We start from the raw sequence: 23,542 nt of genomic DNA on the forward strand, positions 1-23,542 counted from the left end.
TGTGTAGATATAAAAATACATAAAACATATTAAATGCATATATTACGAGTAAAATCATACTAACAGAATTTCCTAAAACCCTAATGAAGAATTTCCTAAATTTATGAGAATGTCTTTCTATGAATTCTTCTTTGAAATTTCCCCTTGAATATATACCAAAGGCAATGTCACATATAACTTCTTAGCATGTTTTTGATACTTTTCTTCATTAGGGTTTTGGGAAAGTCTGCCATTTAAATTAATGAAAATTCCACAAAATGGTTACAACAAAATAGGTTTTTAGCAATCTTGACAGTAATCCTACAGATCTCTGCTGTTTTAGCAAAGTATGCCCAGCTCTTCAGAAGAGGTAGGATCTAGGAGAGGAAAGAAGGAGGAAGGAGGAAAGAGGAAGGAGAAAGGAAAAAGGAGAAAGGAGGAAGGAGAAAGGAAGAAAGAGGAAGGAGGAAGGAAGTTGGTAGAGAGTCAGAAAAAAAAACTCCCTAACAATTAGAATTGTCCAGTTATTTTATGCGATAATGTGGATTCTTTTTTAAAAGTAGATTGGAAATTTGGAACAAAAAGTTATGTAAGGGTCAATGTTAGAAAAATCACTCATGTATATGCTTTGTAAATAAAAAACTTCAATAAAAATGTTTTAAAAAAAGAAGTAGGTTGGGTTAAAAGTTGAATTCTGAAATTCTATGATTCTGATTCTTTATTTAGGGATAATTTTAAATGGAAGATTATATAAATCTTGTTCTTATTGGAACTACATTGGCTTGTGTATCTATTACCAAAGGAAAGAAGGCAAAGAACTGTTTTTTAACTTAATGAAAATTATACTCTATAAAACCTAAGAAAACACAGTGAAAACCAAGCTGCCCAGATGACCCATTTTCTGAATGATGTATGCATTTGTGTGTGTGTGTTCACTCACATGCATGTATTCATGGACATATACATTTACAATATATGTACATTTACATACACACATTTGTCCACATATTACAGTGCTAAGTACTTTATATACAGCATCTTATCTGATCTTCACAACAAGAGGAAAAAGATTAACAGGGCAAATATTATTCTTACTTTACAGAAAAGAAAACTGAGTCTCAGAGAAATAAAGTGACTTTCCCCAAATCATATAAATAGCAAATGATGTCTCCAGGCCTAAAAGTATTCGGACTGCATATATCTTCCAACTCCAACATCAGTATAGATGATGAGAGTCCAATGGAGAAATATCAATGAAAAAGCTGGTATTTTAAAAATGTTTCAGTAACTTTGAAATTTAATCAATATACCTGGAATCTAACTCCAAGAAGAATTGGCTTATGAATGTCTTTTTAATTTTTAAAATTTTTTTTTAATTTTAATTGATTTCTTTATAATTGCTTTCTTTTATATTTTATATTATATATTTAAATTGAGCACTTTTTTAAATGCTCGGAAAAGAGATTCATAGATTCATAGGCTTCCCCAGGTTTTCAAAGGTCCATGATGGAAAAAAAAAATATTAGGAATCCTTCATCTAAAGCTTCCTTTTTATGGATGCCATTGTGATGATTTGCATTAAGTCGTAGATCAATGCCGATCCTCCTGGATGAGGTCCACTTTGACTCAAAAGAATTGGCCTAACTATTAACCTGGTCAAAGAATGTCTATTGTTTGGATTATGATATGCAGTTGGATGGAAAGTCCATGACAATAATCCATCAAAATTTTGGCTAGACAAATACTCCAAATGACCAGTGAGTTAGGCTCAGAATTGAACAAGAGGAAGAAAGTGGAATAGATGGTCTTTGGAAAATTGTAAAATGATCTCAAATTTCTTCCTGAAATGGCGGGTTGTCAACTTAACATCAATATACTTTTAAGGCCACAAGACATGGAATACGATGGCATGCAAATTACTTAAAATGAGTAACAGAGAAGACAATGGACAGGAGCATGGCAAATGGGAGTAAACTATAATATGTTACAAATGGTATTACAAAGGAGAAGCAGAGGGAAAATGTCATGAATGAATCAGAAAAAAAGGGCAGTGAAGAGAATCTTGGAGAACAACCCCATCACTTAACAGACAAGGAAGCTAAAGAACAGGGAACTGAAGTTACACAGGGAGGAAACATCAAAGGTTCTACTCCAGAATTATGTGGATCCAGTGGCAAGATATAGATTAACCATTAGGATGAAGATGGAGGGGTCACAGGGTAAGAATGAGGAATAAGCTCCTTTGTTGTGACTAGTTAATATCATGGGGGATTTGAACTCCGGTGATCAGCCTCCCAAAAAAAGGAAATTGGGCAGAGCTCCCAAATCCAACTTGTGGGAAAGCAGGGACAAAGGTGTGCAGGAATGAATGGCTATCTATGTTGATGGATCCCCCAGATCCATTTGAAAGGACTTTCAAGTCTAAAAGAAAATGGATTGAGCCTTTTGGAGAGTTGTAACTTTGGGCATCAAATGGGAAACTGTTGTAATGTATGGAAACTAAAAAACAAAACAAAAAAAAAAAACAGATTTAGGCTTGACTTTAAAAATCCTCACTTCCCCACAATCATAAATGTCCCTGAGTGGAATGGATATCTCAAGCAGCAATGAAAACTCCCTCCCTGAAAGCTTTCAAGCAAAAACAAAAAGGTTATCAAGGAAATTACAATTTAGTTCTGATATTAGTTTAGATTAGATGATCTTTGAGATTCTTAATAATTTCAAGTTTGCTATCCCCTTCAAAAAGTTCTCTGAACCAGGATCTGATTGGCATTCCCTAGTCCTATCTGACAATGATCATTTAAAAAGACACAGATTATTATAGACATAGAAGACTCAATAAGACTTTCTATTAGGGCCAAATGGCCCAAACTGGCCTCTGTTAAAAACTTAATGGGATTAATTGTACATTACAAAATTGGGTAAATAGCCTGCTATTAATTCAGGCAAGATCATTGTCACCTTCTCTATACATGTGGCAGCACATTCATTACCACAGAGTTCTAATAACCATAATCAGACAGGTCTGTAGACTGTACCTTTGCCCAAGGCTGTCCCAAATTACAACACAGTCAGCACGCTCTGCAGCTATAAAACCTGCTTTGAAAAGCCTGCTTTGCTACTCAGCAATGGGTATGAAGGTTACTCTTCCTAACCACATTTAAACCTTCCAAAGTATGCCTACTTACAGAATTCAAATGGGAAAGAAGAGTGATAGCAAACAAACGAATTTGTGATAGATCCAAGAACATTAAATAGATGTCATGGAAATAGATATCATAGAATAACCAAAGGAACTTAGAAAACCCATTTCAACTTCTTTCAAAAGAGTCATCCACATATATGAAGGTTATGGAATATTATTGTTCTGTAAGAAATGACCAGCAGGATGATTTCAGAAAGGCCTGGAAAGACTTACATATGAACTGATGCTGAGTGAAATGAGCAGAACCAGGAAATCATTATACATTTCAACAACAAGACTACATGAGGATCAATTCTGATGGACATGGCTCTCTTTAATAATGAGATGATTCAAACCAGTTCAAAAATTCAATAATGAAGAGAACTAGCTACACCCAGAGACAGAATTATGGGAAATGAGTATGGACCACAACATAGCATTTTCACTCTTTCTATTATTATTTGCTTGCATTTTTGTTTTCCTTCTCAGGTTATTTTTTACCTTCTTTCTAAATCCAATTTTTCTTGTGCAGCAAGACAATTCTATAAATATGTATACATATATTGGATTTAACACTACTTTAACATATTTAACATGTATGGGACTACTTGCCATCTAGGGGAGTAGGTGGGGAAAAGGAGGGGAAAAGTTGAAACAGAAGGTTTTGCAAGGGTCAATGTTGAAAAATCACCATGCAAATATTATTGCTCTGTAAGAAATGACCAGCAGGAGGAATACAGAGAGGCTTGGAGAGACTTACATCAACTGATGCTGAGTGAAATGAATAGAACCAGAAGATCGCTGTACACTTCAATGTTGTATGAAGATGTATTCTGATGGAAGTGGATATCTTCAACATAAAGAAGATCCAACTCACTTCCAGTTGATCAATGAGGGACAGAAATAACTACACCCAGAGAAGGAACACTGGGAAGTGAATGTAAATTGTTAGCACTACGTCTATCTACCCAGGTTACTTATACCTTCGAAATCTAATACTTAACATGTGCAACAAGAAAATTGGATTTACACACATATATTGTATCTAGGTTATATCGTAACATATGTAAAATGTATGGGAATGCCTGTCATCTAGGGGAGGGAGTAGAGGGAGGAAGGGGATAATTTGGAAAAATGAATACAAGGGATAATATTATAAAAAAATTACTCATGCATATATACTGTGAAAAAAATTATAAATAATAAAAAAAGAAAGAAAAAAGAAAAATTACCATGCATATGTTTTGTAAATAAAAAGCTATAATAATAATAAAAAGAGTGATCCACAGAGTTCAAATCCTCCATGGCATTAAACATCCACAAGACAAGTTGAATAATACAATTCACAGACTGGAAGTCCACCTGAGTATGAAGGGCCTGATGACTACTGTGGCTTAATGAGAGAGGCAGAGAAGACTGAAGTCTGAAAAGGTGAGCTAAGACCATAAAAGAACAACCTTGAGTTCTAGAAAGCAGGCAGGGCCAGGAGCTAAAAGACTGGAGAGTTGCAAGCAGAGCATTCACTACTAAGGACAGGTCTAACTCTGATTCTATTTGTTCTGATTCACATTGTTGTATAGGAATGAGTAGCCTTGGGTGCAGAGATATGAATTATAGGCAGAGGGTCAGAGATTTGCAGACAAAATCCCTGCCCCTGATTAAAATTAAGGACCAATAATCCTGATTTCTAAGGAAGAATGTGTAACGAAAACACTGATCCCCAAATCCTGGGACCCTTCCCTGTCTGTCTGTGAACAAGAGAAACCCCTTTCCAGACTATGGTACAGGGCACCTCAAGCAAAGATGACCTACTAAATCTCAGAAAATTAAAAATGGGTGTGGTTTTTCCCTAGATAAAAAGGTAGGTGGGAAAGAAACAAGAGCTCCCTTGAGAATTTCATTAGCTCCTGATGATTCTGATGTTAAGGCTGGTGTTATCCTATGGAAGCATAATAAACACATCAAAGAGGTGATAGGTGTACTCCCTAACTGTCTCTGAGTCTCAAGGCCTTTCCACTGAGGACCTGAGGCCTTGGCTGAAGTGCACAGAGAAGGGCCATGCTGACAGAAAGTGGTTCTAGTATGAGGATCAGCCTCTTTGGCCTTTGGGGGTCAATCTGTCCATCTTTCTGTCTGCTCATTGGCTCAGGCCCTACCAAGCTTCTAAACCCCTTAATAGAAGTCAATAAACATTCCGATTAAGAGCAGAGCTGATACCAGAGCCTAGCTCTCCTGATTTCTGATTCACCATAATGATTCTTGCCACTCCCATTACCTAGTATGGCAGCCTAAAACAGCCCCAAGGTCACCCAGGCAGGTCAATCTGGGGCCTCCTGACTTCCAGACTCACTCCCTTCTAAGGCAGATGGTAAGAGCCAAGGCACAACAAGCTCATTACAGATGATACAGCAAGAATAGAGAGCTGCATTTTCACAGTGGGGATTCCACCTGGCCCCAGCCTAGGAGAGAAGGGCAGTCAAGGCCAATGGCTAAGGAGCCCTACTCTCCTTCCCCAAGAAAAATGGCACTGGAACCCACTTCACAGCCCTCCTGCCCTCTGATGACCAGCCCACATTTTCTTTTGCCACGTTGTTGTTGTTATCTAGGTTGTTTGTTTTTTTTTTTTTAATTAAAGCTTTTTATTTACAAAGCACATGCATGGGTAATTTTTCCAACAATGACCCTTGCAAAACCTTTTGTTCCAACTTTTCCCCTCCTTCCCCCCACCCTCTCCCCTAGATGGCAGATAGTACAATTCATGTTAAATATGTTAAAATATATGTTAAATCTAATATATGTTTACATATTTATACAGTTATCTTGCAGCACAAGAAAAATCAGATCAAGAAGGAAGAAAAAGAAAAACTGAGAAAGAAAGCAAAATGCAAACAAATAACAACAGAGAGAGTAAGAATGCTATGTTGTGGTCCACACTCAGTTCCCACAGTTCTCTCTCTGGGTGTCCGTCACTGAACAAGTGGAACTGGCTTGAATCATCTCATTGTTGAAGAGAGCCATGTCCATCAGAATTGATCATTGTATAGTCTTGTTGTTATTGTGTATAATGATCTCCTGGTCCTGCTCCTTTCACTCAGCATCAGTTCATGTAAGTCTCTCCAGGCCTTTCTGAAATCATCCTGCTGGTCGTTTCTTACAGAACAATAATATTCATATACTATAATTTGTCCAGCCATTCCCCAACTGATGGACATCCACTCAGTTTCCAGTTTCTTGCCACTACAAAGAGGAGGAGCCCACATTTTCAAAAAAGACCCAGCCCAAAAAGCTAGTGCCAATTTCCCTTTGGGTAGAGGCATTTGAAAGGAAAGAAACTAAGACAAACTTTGTTATATTTTGTCAATAAAATCTGGGGCAGAATGAGACAATGGGATTCCCAACAAAGGCAACCAACAATCCATCCCAAGGCCTTGAGCCGAAATTCAAGGATTAGAAGTTTTAAATTCATTTTAAAGTTTAATGGGGGTCTAGTACATTGATCTTCCTTTTATCATGATTCCAAATTACTCCTCTTCCTGTTTCCACCTCCCTTATTTTTTCCCTCTCCTTTGTACCCCGTATCCCCAAAAAGAAACAACTCTAAATAGAGTATCCCAAAAAATCTTAGAGCAGTTGTAGTTATTAAAAGTTTGTCTTGGGGAAGCTAGGTGGCACAGTGGACAGAGCACCAGCCCTGAAGTCAGAAGGACCTGAGTTCAAATCTGGTCTCAGACACTTAATGTTTCCTAGCTGTGTGACCCTGGGAAAGTCACTTAACCCCAATTGCCTTCAGGGAAAAAAGTTTGCCTTGCAAGCAACCCCACCTCCCTCATGGGACAACCACTGTTTGAAATTCTGTCTCTAGTCTTTCTCTTGACTGATCTTCAGTATACCATCAATCTGGATTATCCAAAGGGTATCTAAATATGAAGAGGGGTTCAATAAACTGGCTAAATATAATTGTTCATTGTTCATTTTAGGACTAGTCAGGATGGAGCATGCAGATAAAGGGAGAAATTAAGAAAAGGGGATGTTTATTCAAGTATAGATTAAATAAAATGACTTCAATGCCATGATTTTTAACAAGAGGAAGAAAGAAAGAAGAGAGAAAAGGGACAGAAATTGGAGGAATGGGAAAGAAGGAAGGAGAGAGAGAGAGCTAATAGAATAGCTATTCAAAACTGATATTCCAGTGTTCTTAACCTTCTTTTACTTCTTTAAACCTAGTTTGAGAAATTCTATTCTAGAATTTTCCCATTGTGGATACATTGATATTAATAGATAATATTTATATAGCACTTTTAGGTTTGCAAAGAATTTTACAAACATCACCTTATTCCCCCCCCCTGAGGCTGGGGTTAAGTGACTTGCCCAGGGTCACACAGCTAGGAAGTGTTAAGTGTCTGAGACAAGATTTGAACTCAGGTCCTCCTGAATTCAGGGCTGGTGCTCTATCCACTGTGCCACCTAACTGCCCCAAACATCACCTTATTTGATCCCCACAACAATCCTGAGAGGTAGATGTTACTAACATCTCCATTTTACAGAGGAGGAAACTGATATAAACAAAGGTTAAGTGTCCAGAATCACACATCTAATAAGTGTCTAAGGCAGCTTTTGAACTGGGATTTTCCTGACTCCAGATCCAGTAGGACTCTGTCCACTTTGTCTAATGAATGAGAATCTATCAAAAAAATCTGAGATCTGACAATGACGTGTATCTAAGAAAAGAAAACCACTATTTTTATGAATCTGTCTGTGTGAACCCAATTCTCATGTTACCAGTGCTTTTTCTCCTACTTTCAATTAGTTTCATATTTATTCTGTACATATCTTTATATAATTATTTATATAAATATTTATCCCCCTCCTTTCTTCCCAAAGGACTATTTTAGCTCTGTCTCTGCATCCCTAGCACCCAGAATAGTGCATTGCTTAATAAATGCTTTTTGAATAAAAGCTCATTAGAATTATTTCTTCTTTGGTTCCCACTTGGATTTAAAATTCATCTTGTCCCCCAATTAGGATGACAGCTTTCATAAGAATGAAAGTCAGAAAACAGGCCTTCAAAAATGAATAACTAACTATGTTCATCTCCCCAAATTTCTGGCCCTGACCGGATGAGCGAATGAATGAGTGGATACTAGAGGCTGAAAGAGAAAACTTTTTTCCCCAAAATTAAAACCATCTGTGGGGGAGGGGAGGATGTTGAAGCCAATATCAAAGGAAGAGAAGAAAGGAGAGGGGGAAAGAAGGGAAAGAAAAGGAGGAGACTTCACTATGATCTGGAGGTGACCTTAGGAAGTATTAAAATGTCTCTCAGGGCCCAGATCTTAAGTTGGAAAGGTCTGTCATTTTAAGACCACTTTAGCAGTGTAATGAGGTAAATAAAAGGAGTCCTAATTGTACAAATAGAAGAAATAGGTTTGAATTTCATGTTTGAATCTCACTTATAACTGATATATCCATGGGAGAGTCAATTTCAATCAATCAATTAACATGCCAGGCACTATACCAAGTTATAGGGATACAAAAAAACAATCTCTACCCTCAAGAAGCTTACAATTTAATAAGGGAGACAACAAGCAAACAAATATATCTCCCTAAGTCTCAGTTCCCTCAAAAGTAAAATGAAGAGTCTGGACTAAAGGACCCCAAAAATATTCTCCAGTTTTTAAAATTATGATGTGATGATTTTAGAATTGGAAAGATTCATTATCAGAATACTGACTACCATGGCGCAATTTCTTTTCCCTCTCATAGTAACTCATAAAGGGAATCTACTGAAGAATAAATGGGTCAGGAAAGCTTAAGATCATAAAATGTTTGGGACTATAAGAGACCTCAGAGAGCAAATGCTAAGTTCTCTTTATTTCATGGCAACAGAAATTCAGACACATTAAGGAATCTGACTGATTTTTTTATTGCTAGTTAGTGAAGAGTTGAAACTGGAACTCAGGTCCATGCCTCTGACTATATTAGTCAAATCAATAAGCAATTATTGAGCACTCACTCTGTGCCACATATTATGCTAAAGAGCCTGAGGCCTGAATCTTCAGTAATAGAGGACATACCGACTAGAAAAGACTTTGGGATCTAGAATATCAGAGTTGAAAGGCCTTTTAGAACATAGAATGTCAGGGCTGGAAGGATCCTTACAACATAGATTGTCAGGGATGGAAGGGACCTTAGAACAGTGGTTGAAATGAATTAACTTACATTTACACATATTTTTCCCCATTTGGACACATTATTTCATCCAGAATGCTTAGGATGAAGGATTCCCTCTTCAAGTAGAAACTGGCATCTGCCTTGCAATCTAAGAGTTGCCTCTTAAATGATTTATCCAGGGTCATCAAGTCAATGGGTATCAAAGATATGTCTTCCTGACTCTGAGATTAGGTTCTTTCCCCAAATTCCTGATTCTGAGCAGATGAGGAGTAACTAAGTGAACATTCCCTTTACAAATTGCAAAGTACTTTCCTCACAGCAAAGTGGTGAGAGTATTACTATCCCCATTTTCACTGATGTTGTTCAGTGATTTCAGTCATGTTCAACTCTTCCTAAGCTTCTTTGAGGTTTTCTTGGAAAATACTGGAGAGTTTTGCAATTTCTTTCTCCTACTCATTTTACAGATGAGGAAACTGAGGTAAACTGGGTTAAGTGACTTCGTTGAATCACATAGCTAGTAAGTGTCTGAAGCCAGACTTGACCTTAAGTCTTTCTAAGTTCAGAGCCTGTACTCTGCTGAGCCACTTAGCTACTCCTACTCCATTTTAGTGATGGGAAAAATGAGACTCACTTGCCCACTCATGTCCACAGAGTTAGAATCTGAATTTTAATGCAGGATTCCTGGCCCCAGATCTAATCTTTCCACTAAATCAAAGTATCCCCCAAATTCTCAAATGCTACAGTTTAGAAAGAAATGTATTCTCCTTGGAACTTTGAGCCCAGAATGAAACAAAACTTTCACAGTACACCATTTCTGCTGGGAGAAAATGCTAACAACTTTTCCCTCAATGTATACTGAAGACAGAAATGGATCATCTCATTAACCCTCCCAACCTTGCCTTGGAAGGCTTCATCCACCCCCTTTCACAGATAAGGAAATTGAAGCTGAGAGGGTCCACAGAACAGGTGCAAGGGCACTTGGAGACTATAATGGTACCAGAAATAGTGCTGAGGTCTCCTGAGCCCCAATCTCGGCCTCAGTGCTAACGCACATTACCAGTCAGTGTTTTGGATTGTAAGCACCTTCTGTTCTTTACTCAGACTCCTAGCCAATGCTCTGCACCTGTGAGCACTCAGCAGGTACTTCTGGCTGGCTCACTATGGATTGTTCAAACCATCCCAGAACACTGACCTCTGCTATAAATATGCTCCATTCTCAAGTGGGCAACTAATGAATTTATTCCTGGGGGGGTGCCCTGCAACAATCAAGTCACAAAATAACACACAAACTCAGATGATGTTTGTTCACATCACTCCAAGGGGACCAATGGCATGGACAACCTAAATAGCAAATGTAGTCATGGTCAAATGAAAAGAACACCAGATAAAAGTCAGGAGACCTGAATTCAAGACCCAACTCTGCCAATATTTTCTGTGTGGTCTGGGTAATCCCTTTCTCTAGTCTGGGTCTCCCTTTCCTCTCCTTCCAAATGATAGTAGTGTTCTCTGAGGTCCTTCTTAGCTCAGATATTCTCTCTTCCAGGGTTCCTGACACTCTCTGTCCTAAAGTCCATTCCAGTTCACAGTCTATTTTCAAAAATCCCTTCTAACTCTAACAATCCATATTCTTGGTCATGTTCCAGCTCTAATAACCAATGTTCTAAGATCCCTTCCATCCCTGACAATCTATGTTGTAAGGATCCTTCCAGCCCTGATATTCTATGTTTTAAAAGGCCTTTCAACTCTGAAATTCTAGATCCTAAAGTTGAGTTCTGGTATTCTCTGTTCTAAGATATTTACCAATTATAACTATTCTATTCTGATTAAAAAATTATTCATGCTAAGATTTGAAAGTCATCTGAAGAGACTTTTTTCCAGTAGATTTATTTCCCACATGTGTTTTTCTTTAATTTAAATTAATTTGCATTTCTCAAACACACACACACATACACATAAACACACAACACACACATTACCCCTTCCCTCAAAAAAACATGCACAAAAACTGGTCACAATGAATAAGAAAACAAAGTACCACCTGGAATTTTAACTTTGTTGAGAACAATCACCAAAGAGATGAATCCACTATTTTTGAGCAGTAAAGTTAAATGTTAGTAGGGCTACGAGCTGACCCCTCCTCTATTTCTGCATTCCTTCATGCTATTCTGGTTCTACTTCCCTCCCTCTCAAAAAAGGGGGGTGTCAATCCTGGCTTCCTTTTACCCCAAAGATGTGCTTTTTCTACCTGTAAAATGATTCCCAGCTCCAGCCCATTAAAATAGATACTGACTAGAGCCTAATGAGCAAGAAGTGATTATTACCAAACACCAGAGAGCTTTCTGGGTAGTTTTTCTTCTTTAGTGGGCACTTGAGCCTCTTGGGAAATGAACCCTCTCCCATGAGAGGTTGTTAAATGAAAGGCATCAGAGGAGTGAGGGAGAGACAGAACTCGGTCTCCACCCTCTTCTTCAGCCTTGTCTCTTACTCCTTCCCCTACACAGATCCTCCACTCTCCCCAGTCTCTGCCACTGATATTCCCTTAGCATACCTATCTATACAAATTTGAGCCTTTGTTCAGACTATTGTCCCTACCTCTCTCATCCTCTCTCCCTAGCAAAGCCCTTGTCCATTTTAAGGTCTACCTTCCAAGGAGCCTTCTTTGACCCACGCCCAGCCTATCATGACTTCTCCTTCCTCTGACCTGGAGTAAGGAAGTTAAAATTCAGCCTCATATTTACTAACTGTGGAAACAGACAAATCATTTAACCTCTTCCTACCTCAGTTTCCTCAACTTATATGCCAAGATTGTTGTTAGGATTAAATGAGAATATATATAATCTCTTAGCACACTGTCTGGCACATTAAAGCTACTTGTACTCTTTCCTCTTAACATTTGGTGTGGTCAAGGTGTATGAACCCACTCACCCCTCCAAGACATTCTGTAAAGACAGGAAACCACACCTTTTGGTTTACATGTATATATGTCTTTCCCATAACACCTAGATCAGAATGGATTGTTTGTTATATGTTTGTTGAATGAGTGATAAGTTCATTCATCAGAATCAAAAAGACAAGACAAAATAGAGCAAAACAAATGAACCTAGAAGGAATCTTGATGAGCTTTCTTGTCCAATTGTTATTTTCTTTCCTTTGATGGGACTCAACATGAGTATTTGGGGGCATGTTTTTACATGGGCATATATGCCACACATGGCATGTGAACATCAAATTTTAGTTTTGAAATTTCAATCCTAAATATATTTTAAGTGATTGTATATGTAAAACCTATATCAGATTGCTTGTTGTCTTGGGAAGGGGAGAGGTAAGGGAAGGAGGGACAAAAAAATGGAACTCAAAATCTTACAAAAATGAATGTTGAAAATAATCTTTATATGTAATTAGAAAAATGAAATGCTACTGAAAATTTTAAAAGGAAATTCCACTACTAGAGAAAACTCTAAGGTTAGTAATTAGTAACCACCTAACTTTTTCCCTCTATCGTTCTACTCTTTTTTTCCCTATTTCATATTCTCAATCAAAAATCATTTTCACTGATAAGAGGAATCAGAGAGAGAATAGATAACTGCATTCATAGAAAACTCCTCCAAACATCATCTTAGACATTAGGTTCAAGAGGCAAAAAGATAGAGAGAAAAAGGTAGTAAATTCAGAGATAGAAGACCTGGCTTTAAGTCCCAGCTCTTTCACTTACCAATCACATGACTATAAATGCATCACTTCACCTCTGTTGGCTTCTATTCCCTCATCTGTAAAATGGGAAGCATAATGCTTAAACTATTTTATAAATTTATTTTGAAGACCAAATAGGATAATATCAATCAACCAATAAGGATTCATTAAGTAATTATTATGTTCCAGGCACTGTGCTGAGCACACAAAGAAACAGCAAAAACATGTTTAAAAACACTTTCCAAATATTAGTTATGCCATTTTTACTATATTATCAGCATTATTCAAAAAACTATGCCTTAGTCATGCAAAAATTCAACAAAGAATCACTCAAGAGGAAGAGCCAACAATTAGCAATTAAATAGAATCCATGATAAAAAAACTACAAAACATGATTATTTAAAAGAATTCTGTTTTGCAAGTTCTGCTGATCTGATTAGGGAAACATTAATAAAATTTTTCCTTTCCTTTAAATCTCCATTTAAGTAACAGAGTCCTCACAAGGAAAGTAAATTATAAGACAGACAGGGTTAAAAATTCCTATTATTAATATTATTTATAGTAACAATTAATCACTTAATTCAAGTTTGGAAAGGCTATGGTGAATACTCCATCCCATTGGCTACCATGGATAAAATCAATCAGTCCAATACTGACTTTCAGTTACATGCTCATAAATCCAACTGTAAGCCCAATGGAAAATGAAGGAAACCAAAGGAACAAAGCCACCTCAAAAATCAGTTTTCATAAATCCTGATAAGATTATTTGAACCCACTGCAAAAACACCATTTCCCTAATTATGCGATCCTTTCCACCATCTCAATGCAATGTTAGAACCAAAAATGATAAATAAAATGAAATCAGCAAATACTCCATGAAGTTTCTTGTAGTAGTAAAGTCTCAGATTTCTAAACTATTTACCCTGTAATTTCTTTGTTTGATAATTCTAAGAGGTCTTGAGTCATTTAGTCGATGAAAAGAAGCACCTACAATGCACTGAAAACCTGGAAAGGAAAAATATTTGTATTTATCTGGTGACCACTCTCCAAGGTCCTGAACAGATTAAGAAGACCAGACTTCAACATGTTGCCTCACCATCTTAGAGAGGAAAAGAGCCTTGGGGATTTAGTTCTGAAAATTCTTAACTCCTGGAAATATCAACTTGGAGATATTTGTGAGGAAAGGAAATGATTGGAGAAAATTTATTACACATGACACTTGTTTTTTACAGTCTTCTATGCATACCTCGGGTCATTTTGCTTGTTTAGAGACATAAGATCTAGAATTATATAGCATTTTAAGGTGGTATGTACTATTATTATCCCATCTGACAGATGAGACAGACAGAGATTAAGTGACTTTCTCAAGAATACACAATTAGTAAACACCTGAGGCAGGAGCCTTCTACCACCTGTTTGTTTATGAAATGTAAAGCCAGTCTGGACCTTAAAAATTTACTAGTCTAATCCAGTTGTTTTGTAGAAAAGGAAACTGATGTCCAGGGAAGGGAGATAATTTGTCTAAAGTCACAGGGGTAGTGAGTGTCAGAGCTGGAATTTTATGTCTTGTCTTGATTCCAGATCCAGAGTTCTCGCTACGGTGTCATGTAACTAGTTCACTTGAAGCACACCACCCACTGCCTTTCATTCAACTGAACTAAAACATCTGATTAAGTATCTGTTATGTTAAGAGACTGTTCTAGGCCAGGACCATACAAAAACAAAATGGAAAAATCCCCTGCCTTCATGATCCTTATATCTGTTGTCATATGGAATTTTATTTATTCATAAAATTACTGTGGCATGTTTCTGTTATTTACGGGTATAAAATGGGAAACAAAATGCATTCCTTTATCAATCTTTCTTGTTACTTGGGCTGACAGATCCCACTGAGGCAAGGGGAATAAAGAGATTGACAAAGGAACATTTTTTCTACTTTTTTTTAGTTGAGAAACCAAAAGGTTCTTAAGGGTAGAAAAGTAAGACTTCTTTCTTATTATTACTGAATGTTTCCAGGTTCTCTCCCAAGCTTTTACCTCTCTAGCTTGGTCTCCCTAGAGAGGGTAAAGATTGAGTTGTGCTTTTCCCAGGGTTAGCTAGGTTAATTGTTAACATCAGAGTTAGTCACTCCTAGAATGGGTAAGCTCTTTTAAGGGGATACTGATTCTTCATATACTTCACTTAGCTGCCTGAGGCTTCCTAATGAAAAGGCTGGCAAACAGCTCTAGAGTTGAGTTGGGGTAAAGAGTGTTTTTAATAATACTGCTTTTTCAACTATAATTGGTGACTAAAAGGTGGATACTCTTGAATTTCTTTTCCTTTCCCTTTTATCTGTCATTTTTTCTATTTTTTTTCTTTTTTTAAAAGCAGCTGAAAGATAATCTTCCAGGATCCACCTTTCTCCTTGATTGTGGGTGTTTCCTCCTTTTCTGTTTCTAAAATTAGTTCTTATTGGCAGTGTCTACACTATTTGATTTGTCACTTCAAAAAATATACATTTTGATTTTTAAAAATATAAATAGATCAAATATAGAATGAATTTCAGAGTTTATCTGCACCTTTTCTCCTCTTCTCCATTTTTCAGCATTTTGTGTGTTTTCAGCACTCCCCTATTAGACTGTAAGCACTTTGAAGACAGAGATTTTCTTTTTCTTATTTGCAGCCCCAGCACTTAGCATAGTACTTGGCACATAATAGATGCTTAATAAACATTTGGTGTATTTATTATTATTTCTAGGCAGCTAGGTGGCTAAGTGAATAGAATGCCAGGTCTGAAATCAAGAAGACTCATCTTCCCAAGTTCAAATCTGGCCTCAGATATTTACTAGCAGTGTGACTCTAAGCAGGTTACTTAATCCTGTTTGCTCAGTTTCCTCATCTGTAAAATGAGCTGGAGAAGGAAACAACAAAACTTTCCAGTATTTTTATCAAGTAAACACCAAATGGGCAAAGCAGAGTTGGCTATGCCTGAAGCGACTTAACAATAACAGTTATTATATCTGGTCCATTCCCTACCCAATATATGAATCCTTTCTAAAGCATCCCTGACAAAGAACTACTTAGTCTCTGCTCAAATATCTCAAGTGATAGAGGAATCACTGTCTAACAAGGTGGCTTATTTTGAAGTCTCTGTAATTGTTAAGAAGTTCTGCCTTGTATTGAGCCAAAATCTGTCTCCCAATTAACTTCCATCCACAAGTCCTAATTCTCCCCTCTGAGACCAAGCATAAAAATTTACTTTGTCAGATACTTGAAAAGAGCAATCACATCTCCTCTCTAATTCTTATTGATGTAGATGAAATAACACCATTTCCTTCAACAGAGCCTCCATAAGGCATGATTTCAGATCCTTCACCCACTTTGTCACTCCCATCTAGACATCTCCCAGCCCATCAATGTCTCTCTTAAACTGTGGCACCCAAACTAAAAGTGACACTACAATGGAATATGACTAGATCAGGATATGTAGGTGACTATCACCTTCTTCTTCTAGACACTAGACTTTGAAAAATGCAACATACCATGACATGAATATTTTCCCCAATGTTACATATTTTTGATACTCTATATTTCCAAGGAGTCATATATGGTATGATTTATTTAGAGTGCATTAATTTTAAATAAAATCAAATCACATAATTTCATTAGTAACTTGAAGTCCCTCGAGGACATTGTGTCTGTATTTATTCAACAAACATTAATTCAGTTCTTGTTGTATTCAGAGCTCTATGCTAGATACTTACCAGCTTAGGTTTCATCTCTCATGGAGAGTACAGCAAAGCAGAGTTGTATGAAAGAGTAATATATATTAAATTAAATCCATATGAAAGATGCAAGCAAAAATGTATATAGAGTTTGAGAGCATAGAGGTTATTACTGATTTGAGAGATCAAGGAGATCTTCCTGGATGTGGCAGCACTTGGGTTGGCTTTAAAGGATGAGCTTTAACAGGTGGAGGTGAGATAAAGATTTTAAGTATGGCTCTGAAGGAAAAGGGCTATATTTTAGGGGAAAGTGTTTTACATGAACCACTTGTTTTGGTGTGAACATTTCAGAGACAAGGTTTAATGCCTGAATGGAAGCTCCTGTGTCTGTGTTTTGCCTAATGGGATGAAAAATATCTTTAGGTGGCACGGGTGTGCATGTGCGCACGCGCACCACACACACCCATGTGTACATGTGCTTGAAGTGTATCTGAATTTTGACTGTGGGTGTGTGTGATGTGTGTGGGATGAGTAATCTGGGTCTGTGTATAGAATGTGTGTATTAGAGAGAGATGTATGCGGGTATGTGTGGAGGAGGAGGGGGAGAGGAGTGTGTGTGTGTGTGTGTGTGAGATGACTCATTTTTCAGGGTGTGGGTGAGTTTATTTGTAGGGGGTGACTTTGGGTCTGAGGGATGGGTTCCTGTATGCAATGCATTGAAAAGGAAATATTTACCTGAGAAGGGTATGGAGGTCAAATGGATGGGGAGAAAGTCAGGATTTATGTGAAAGATATATGTACAAGAGGAGGAGAGACAGGGACAAAGAGAAAGAGGGGGAAAGAGAAATGAAGGGAAGAGGAAGGAAAAGGAGAGGAGGAGAGGAGAGGAAAAGTAAAGGGAGAGGAGAAGAAAAGGAATAAGAATAGAGGGGATGGAAGGGGAAAGAATAGGGAAAAAGGGAAAGGAAGGGAAAGGAAGACAGGGGAGGAGAAAAGGGAGGAAAAAGGGAGGGGAGGGAAGAGGAGAGGAGAAGGGAAAAGGGAGAGGGGGAAAAAAGAATGGAAGGGGAAAGGGAGAGGAGAGGAGAAAAAGAAGAGAGGAGAGGAGAAGGGAGGGAAGGGAAGCGGGAGAAAAGGGAAAGGGAAAGAAAGGGGAGAGGATAGGAGAAAGGGGAAGGGAGGGGAGAAAGTAGAGATGAGACAAGTGAGTTTACATAAAAGAGGGTTTGGGGAGGAATTATAAAATCAAGGCCCAATCTAAGAGACCTTAGAGATCCCTGAAATCACCCAGATTAGGAAGAGGAGAGTTTTTCAATTTCTACAGCAATTCATATGAGTGTTTTATATATATATATATTAAGCCCCATAGGTTTCTGTGAAGTCTTTAGCAGATCTTAATGATAGTCTACAAGTGAACCTTATCTCACATCAATAAAGAATGAGTGTCATTGCCTGGGAAAGAGTGAGACTGGAGAAAAGCCTGGTCAAAAAAGTCTTCACTTTAAATGGATGCCTTACAGATCTCATCTAAATGTAGAGGACATGAGCTATCTGTGCATTATTTATGAAAAATAGTTTCCCCAAGTCAGCACTCAGAGCAGGACTGGAGTTGAAGGTTTCCTGATGTTCCAGCTAATATGCAAGGAAAAGCAGGATTCGCTTCAAAACCATTAATTCATTAGAACATTGCTTTCCAAACTCTGCTGTGCCTGAGCCATCATTTACCACTAGTTGATTACTGAAAGGTTCAAGGGACTGTTGTTTACCTTAGACAGGAAGTTCACCTTTCTGACAGACAGTGATCCTATGATTCTCCTAGTCTCCCTTAGAGATGGAGTTGATAACATTGATGCATTACTGACTAGCAGATAATTTTCAGTAGATACATCCTTCCTAATGAGAGGGGGAGAATTACATTCTCCAGCTGAATGACCCACACATCTGGAGGTTATTGTTGCAGAACAGGAAGTCCAAGGAGATGCACACACTGGAATTAGATTGAAAGGGAGAAAAGCTGCCCATAATTTAACCTGTGTCAGATTGCTTGCCATCTTGGGGAGGGAGGAGGAAAGGGAGGAAGAAAAATTTGGAACAGAAAGTCTTATAGAAATGAATGTTGAAAACTACCTTTACATATATTTGGAAAAATTAAATCATATTGCGAAAAAAAGGATGTAAGAAATATATATTATCAAAGTTTGAATTGACAGCTGTATGAATCCTGTCAACTGGATTTGGCAGTTTTAAATTTTATATATTATAAAGATTTTTTTTTCCTTTGGAAAAAACAAAGCTGCCCAGACCAGGTGCCCTAGCAACTACATCTGCTTTTATTGGGCAGAACTGAAAAGTGCAAAGGCTCATATACTTTGAGAGCCATAGAGAATCTTAATGATCATTTTGTGCATTTTGTCAGGGAGGGAAACTGAGATCCCAAAGAAGAAATAACTAACTTGTCCAAAGTCACAGGTAATGAGTAACAGGACTGGGATTCAAAGTATTTTTTACTCCAAATTCTGTAGTTTTCTTATGCTTTTCTACCTTAGGATTTATAGTGCAAATCATTGACCCACTCCCTGAGCTAGGCTCAGCTACATCCAGGTCAGATATGTAGGGCTTTGGGTAATGTGTGAACAATATATCCTATGCGATCCCACAGGAAAGAAACATCTCTCGTGTTAACACTTTGCACCCCAAACTTCCTGAGCAGTATCTAACAAACATAGACCAGTCATTTATATCTGGGTTGATTTTTCCTAAAAGGATAGATTACCTACAAAACCCTCCCTTTCTTCCCCAGTTGTGGGTTATCTCGAGATAATGCCTCACTCCTAGAGTTACATCATTCGTCCTGATGGACTCTAGAGACCCTTGATCAAATAAAAGGTCTGGATCTTTACCTATCTCTCCCTCTCTCCCTCACCTCACATCTCAAGCTGACCCATGAAGAGTTAAGGAGGAGGTTAGTTTTTCTCGAAGCCTGTTGGGAACTTCCGGCCTATGTTGCCTCGGTAGCACTCCTAAGCTTTCTGTTTGGGGGAAGGGTCCCCATGGGGCTCCAGTCGGTGCCCCGTGGGTTACAACTCCTCCCTCTGCACAGGGTACATGCCAGCTGGGAAGTGCAAGCTGCCTGCTTCCCCCGTCCACATACATCTGCTGCTGAAGCCCCATCACCCCCACACACACACATGCACAGAGCCCAGGAACCGGGGGAAGCTTTTGCAATCCACGACCCATCTCCTTTTCCCTCACAATCCCACCATCGGTACAGCTTGCCCCATCTTTGTTAATTTTTTCAAACCCACCCCCAAAAGCAAGGTCCATGATCAGGGTTTGGCAGGATTTGATAGGCAGGAGAATTATATAATTAAGTGCACCAGACTCCTCCTCTTTGTTTAATAATGAGCCCTTCCTTTTGGTTGCATAAGCCAAAATAATCATCACTTCCCGGCCCTACCTCACCTCTGTATATGTGACTGTCAAGCAGGTGTTTAAAGCTTTTTTCACTTGGCCAGAACAAAAGGGACCAAAGCAAATCTAAATGTGTTCCATTCCCTCCATCACTCCAAGAAAGAAACATAAAATCACTGCAATTGCTTTTCTCCTGCCTAGAAAATAAACATGCTCTTTCCACCAAACTACTACCTGTACCTCATCTTAGCTTAAAAACTGAGACAGGGGGTTGAGAACTCGCTTCCAAGATTTATTGTGTCCCAAACAATCAACACTCAGTACGTCTCGGGTGCTACTTATGGGGAATATTAAGAGTGTCAGGGCATGAAGACATGCAAAAAGTGTACGCAGTATCACAGACACCAACAGCCATTAACAGCCTCCACTGCTTGGAGCTCTTAGAACTCCTCCTGACTGGGGTAGCATCTTTGAAATAAGATCAAGAAAAGATTCCCAAACTCCTGATGAAAATTAATGCAAGCACTTCAATCAGAGCTCCAGGAGCATCCAGGAAACAGATGGGCCTCCCAGGCTGCCTGGTCTGGCAGTATCAGCCTAGGTCCAACCCCCTAGAAGTTTATTGGCCTGGGTTATTTTCTGGGATTGCTCCCTTGCCTCACCCCCCCACCCCAGTCTCCACTACAGCATTCTAAAATTCTCCCTGGCATTTTTTTCAGGTTAGATCCCAAGCCCGCAATGGCCCTTGGAAACAGAGGAAACCAAGAATCCAATCCCTGAGCCCAGATATTGGGACGCTGAGCCCAGGCCTGAAACCAGGGAGTCTGGGAGGAAGGGATGGTGGAGAAGAAAAAGGACCAGGGGCCCCAAGAGCATCACTCAGCAGTCAGTGGGACCCACCAGGAGCCCCCCCCCCAACTTGGGAGAACACAAGCCCAAAGCCCAGGCCGGTGGTTCTGGGGGTAGGCCCTCTCCACCCTCCTCTGCCTGCCACTTTGCCTTCTAGTTTATGATGGTGCAGTGAACACCGGCGTCTCTTCCACCTCCGATCAATTCTAAGGCACGAGGTGAGAGCCCCCCTCCCCCTCCCCGGGGCTTCCTGGCCACGGTCCGAGAGGGGCACCAGGCAGCACCACTGCACTGCACCCCCCACTGAACATATGGAGCGAGCAACCTGTGGCGAGAGGGCCAGGAGCCTCCCGGAGCTAGCTCTGGGCCTCTACAGCACCGCTGCCGAGACACCGGGCACCGAGAGCCCAAGTAGCAACAAGAACCCAGAAAAACACGGGCAAATAAAACAAACCAGAGGCAAGAGGCTGTGCGGAGAGCGCCACTCCCGCCTCCCTGCTCGCCCACCTCCCTCCCGCTCCCCGAGCACTCCGGGCTGGCGCAGCACCCACCTCCATCCGAGTAGGTCTCGGTCCCATAGCCGTCCTGTAATCCATTGCTCCAGGTGCCTTCGTACTTGGCCCCGTTGCCGGTGCACTCCCGGACCCCGTAGCGTCCCTTAAAGCCGTGAGTCCACTCTCCCTTGTACAGCCACTTCCCCTTGCTCTCCAGGCCGATGCCATGACGCTTGCCCTGAGCCCAGGTGCCCTGGTACGTGTTGCCACTGGGCCAGGTGTAGACCCCCAGCACCTCGAAGCCGTGACTCCAGGAGCCGGTGTATTCTCCTTGGCCCTTGGGGCCAGTGCAGATCCCATGGCCGTGCGCTTTGCCGTCCTCCCAGCCTCCACAGTAGGACCCTCCATCATCAAAATTAAACCTACCCCCACTGGACATGCATGTAATTCGGTTTGCAAATCCCCCAAAAGGTGAAAAAGAAAAAAGGGGGGAAAAGGAACAAGGTACAAGAAACAAATTGTTTGTTTGCGCTCCCTCTGTCTTTAAAGAAGAAAATAGAAGGGAAAAAAGCAAAAAGAGAGCCGTCTTCAGCTGCGGCGGCGCCGGCTTCGGGGGAATTCAAGTCAATTTCTTGCGATTATTCATTGTCTATCTGCGCGGATCCCGACCAGTCCCTCTTCTGCTGTTGATCCAGTATCGGAGGGGAGGAGGGAAGGGGAAGGGAAGGGATGGGGGGAGGGGGAGAGAAGGGGGAGCAGTTGCTACAGTTTTTGGTGCAAACGGCTCCGCCTAAAAACCATCACAGGCAGAGCACCCAAGGAAAAAAGCATCATAAATAAGGGTCGGGGAGAAGCCGGTGCCAATCCCTGGCGCGGACCCGCGGCGGGCGAACGGGCGGGCGGACGGGGAGGGGGGTCGGGGAGGGGGAGGGGAAGTAGGGGAGGGGAGGGAGAAGAGAGCCCGACCCGACTCAAGCCCACCGCGCTGCTCTCCACCTGCAGCCGCCGCTCTGCTGCTGATCTCCACCAGATCGCGGGCCCCTCAGCGGCAGCAGCGGCGGCGGCGGCGGCGGTGGGGGCAGCGGCAGCAGCGGCCGCATATTGGGGGCTGAGCGAGTCGTGGCTCAGCAGCAATGCAGCAGTCGGTGGCTGGGTGTCTCTCCCTCTGCCCGCCCGCCTGCCCGCCGCGCGCTCTCACGCACTCACTCCCGCGAGGGCGCACACACGCACACGCAGCCCCATTGGCACACGGGCGCGCGCGCACACACACAACACACGCACACACACGGACACACACGGACACTCACGCCCCTCACCCTACAAGAACAGCGAGTGTGGGAGCTGCCTCCCTCTCCCCCCGCTTCGCCCCGCCCCGCCTCGCCTCGCCCCGCTGCAAAGCTCACTCGTGGCCTGCCTGCCTGCCGTCCCAGCTCCCGTCGCTGGCTTGAATGCGCTCCGGCACTCGGGCTCTGCTCAGGCGTGCCTGAGGTTGGGTAGGGAAGGAGAGTGGGAAGATCTCTCAGGAAAGTGGGGGCTCCCGTTTTCTGTGGAGCCTGGAAGTGGGACCCCCGTTCCCTCTAGTCCCTGCCTCCCTAATATTTATGAAAATCCTCTCTCTGGAGAGGGCCAGATCCAAAGCGCTCTCATCCCCCTTTCTCTCCACTCGGATTTAAAGAGACAGGAACTGAGGAACAAGGAGCCTCCCCAAAGCGAGATCTCTCCACCCGGGCCTTGGAGACTTGGAGGCTGATCTCAGACAAACAGGCCATGGGGTTTGCTTTCGGCACAAAGCATATAAGGACGCGCTAAAAGTCTCAGCAGAATGAGCGGGACTTCCTACATAAAAAAGGGACCCGAAGATTGCCAACATACACCTTACATTCCCTTTAGTTCAGCTCCCACAGACTTATTTACCTCCCAGGAGTGGCTGGCTGCACTGCCAGTCAATGAGTGATTCCTACTTCGAATATTACGGGTGGCTTCGAACACCGAGCGATCCATCTTTTTTTGTCTTCAACTAATTTCAGTTAAATATAGCGAACATTTTTATTAAGCTCCCTCCA

At 40.7% G+C, this 23,542-nt stretch overlaps 1 protein-coding gene across 2 annotated transcripts in view; it reads right to left on the reverse strand.

The window, feature by feature from the left end:
• The window catches only part of JPH3 (junctophilin 3), a 187,543-nt gene extending 164,854 nt beyond the window's left edge, over positions 1–22,689 (reverse strand). The window contains exon 1 of one of the 2 annotated variants that reach the window (XM_074286254.1): positions 21,537–22,689. In XM_074286254.1, coding sequence (XP_074142355.1) covers positions 21,537–21,918 — 382 coding nt within the window. In that variant the 5' untranslated portion in view covers positions 21,919–22,689. The remainder of the gene's footprint in view (positions 1–21,536) is intronic. The other variant, XM_074286253.1, reaches the window with a different exon arrangement.
• Positions 22,690–23,542: the final 853 nt, after the last annotated feature.

Source organism: Sminthopsis crassicaudata, chromosome 2 (assembly GCF_048593235.1).
Source record: "Sminthopsis crassicaudata isolate SCR6 chromosome 2, ASM4859323v1, whole genome shotgun sequence".
Classification (NCBI taxonomy): domain Eukaryota; kingdom Metazoa; phylum Chordata; class Mammalia; order Dasyuromorphia; family Dasyuridae; genus Sminthopsis; species Sminthopsis crassicaudata.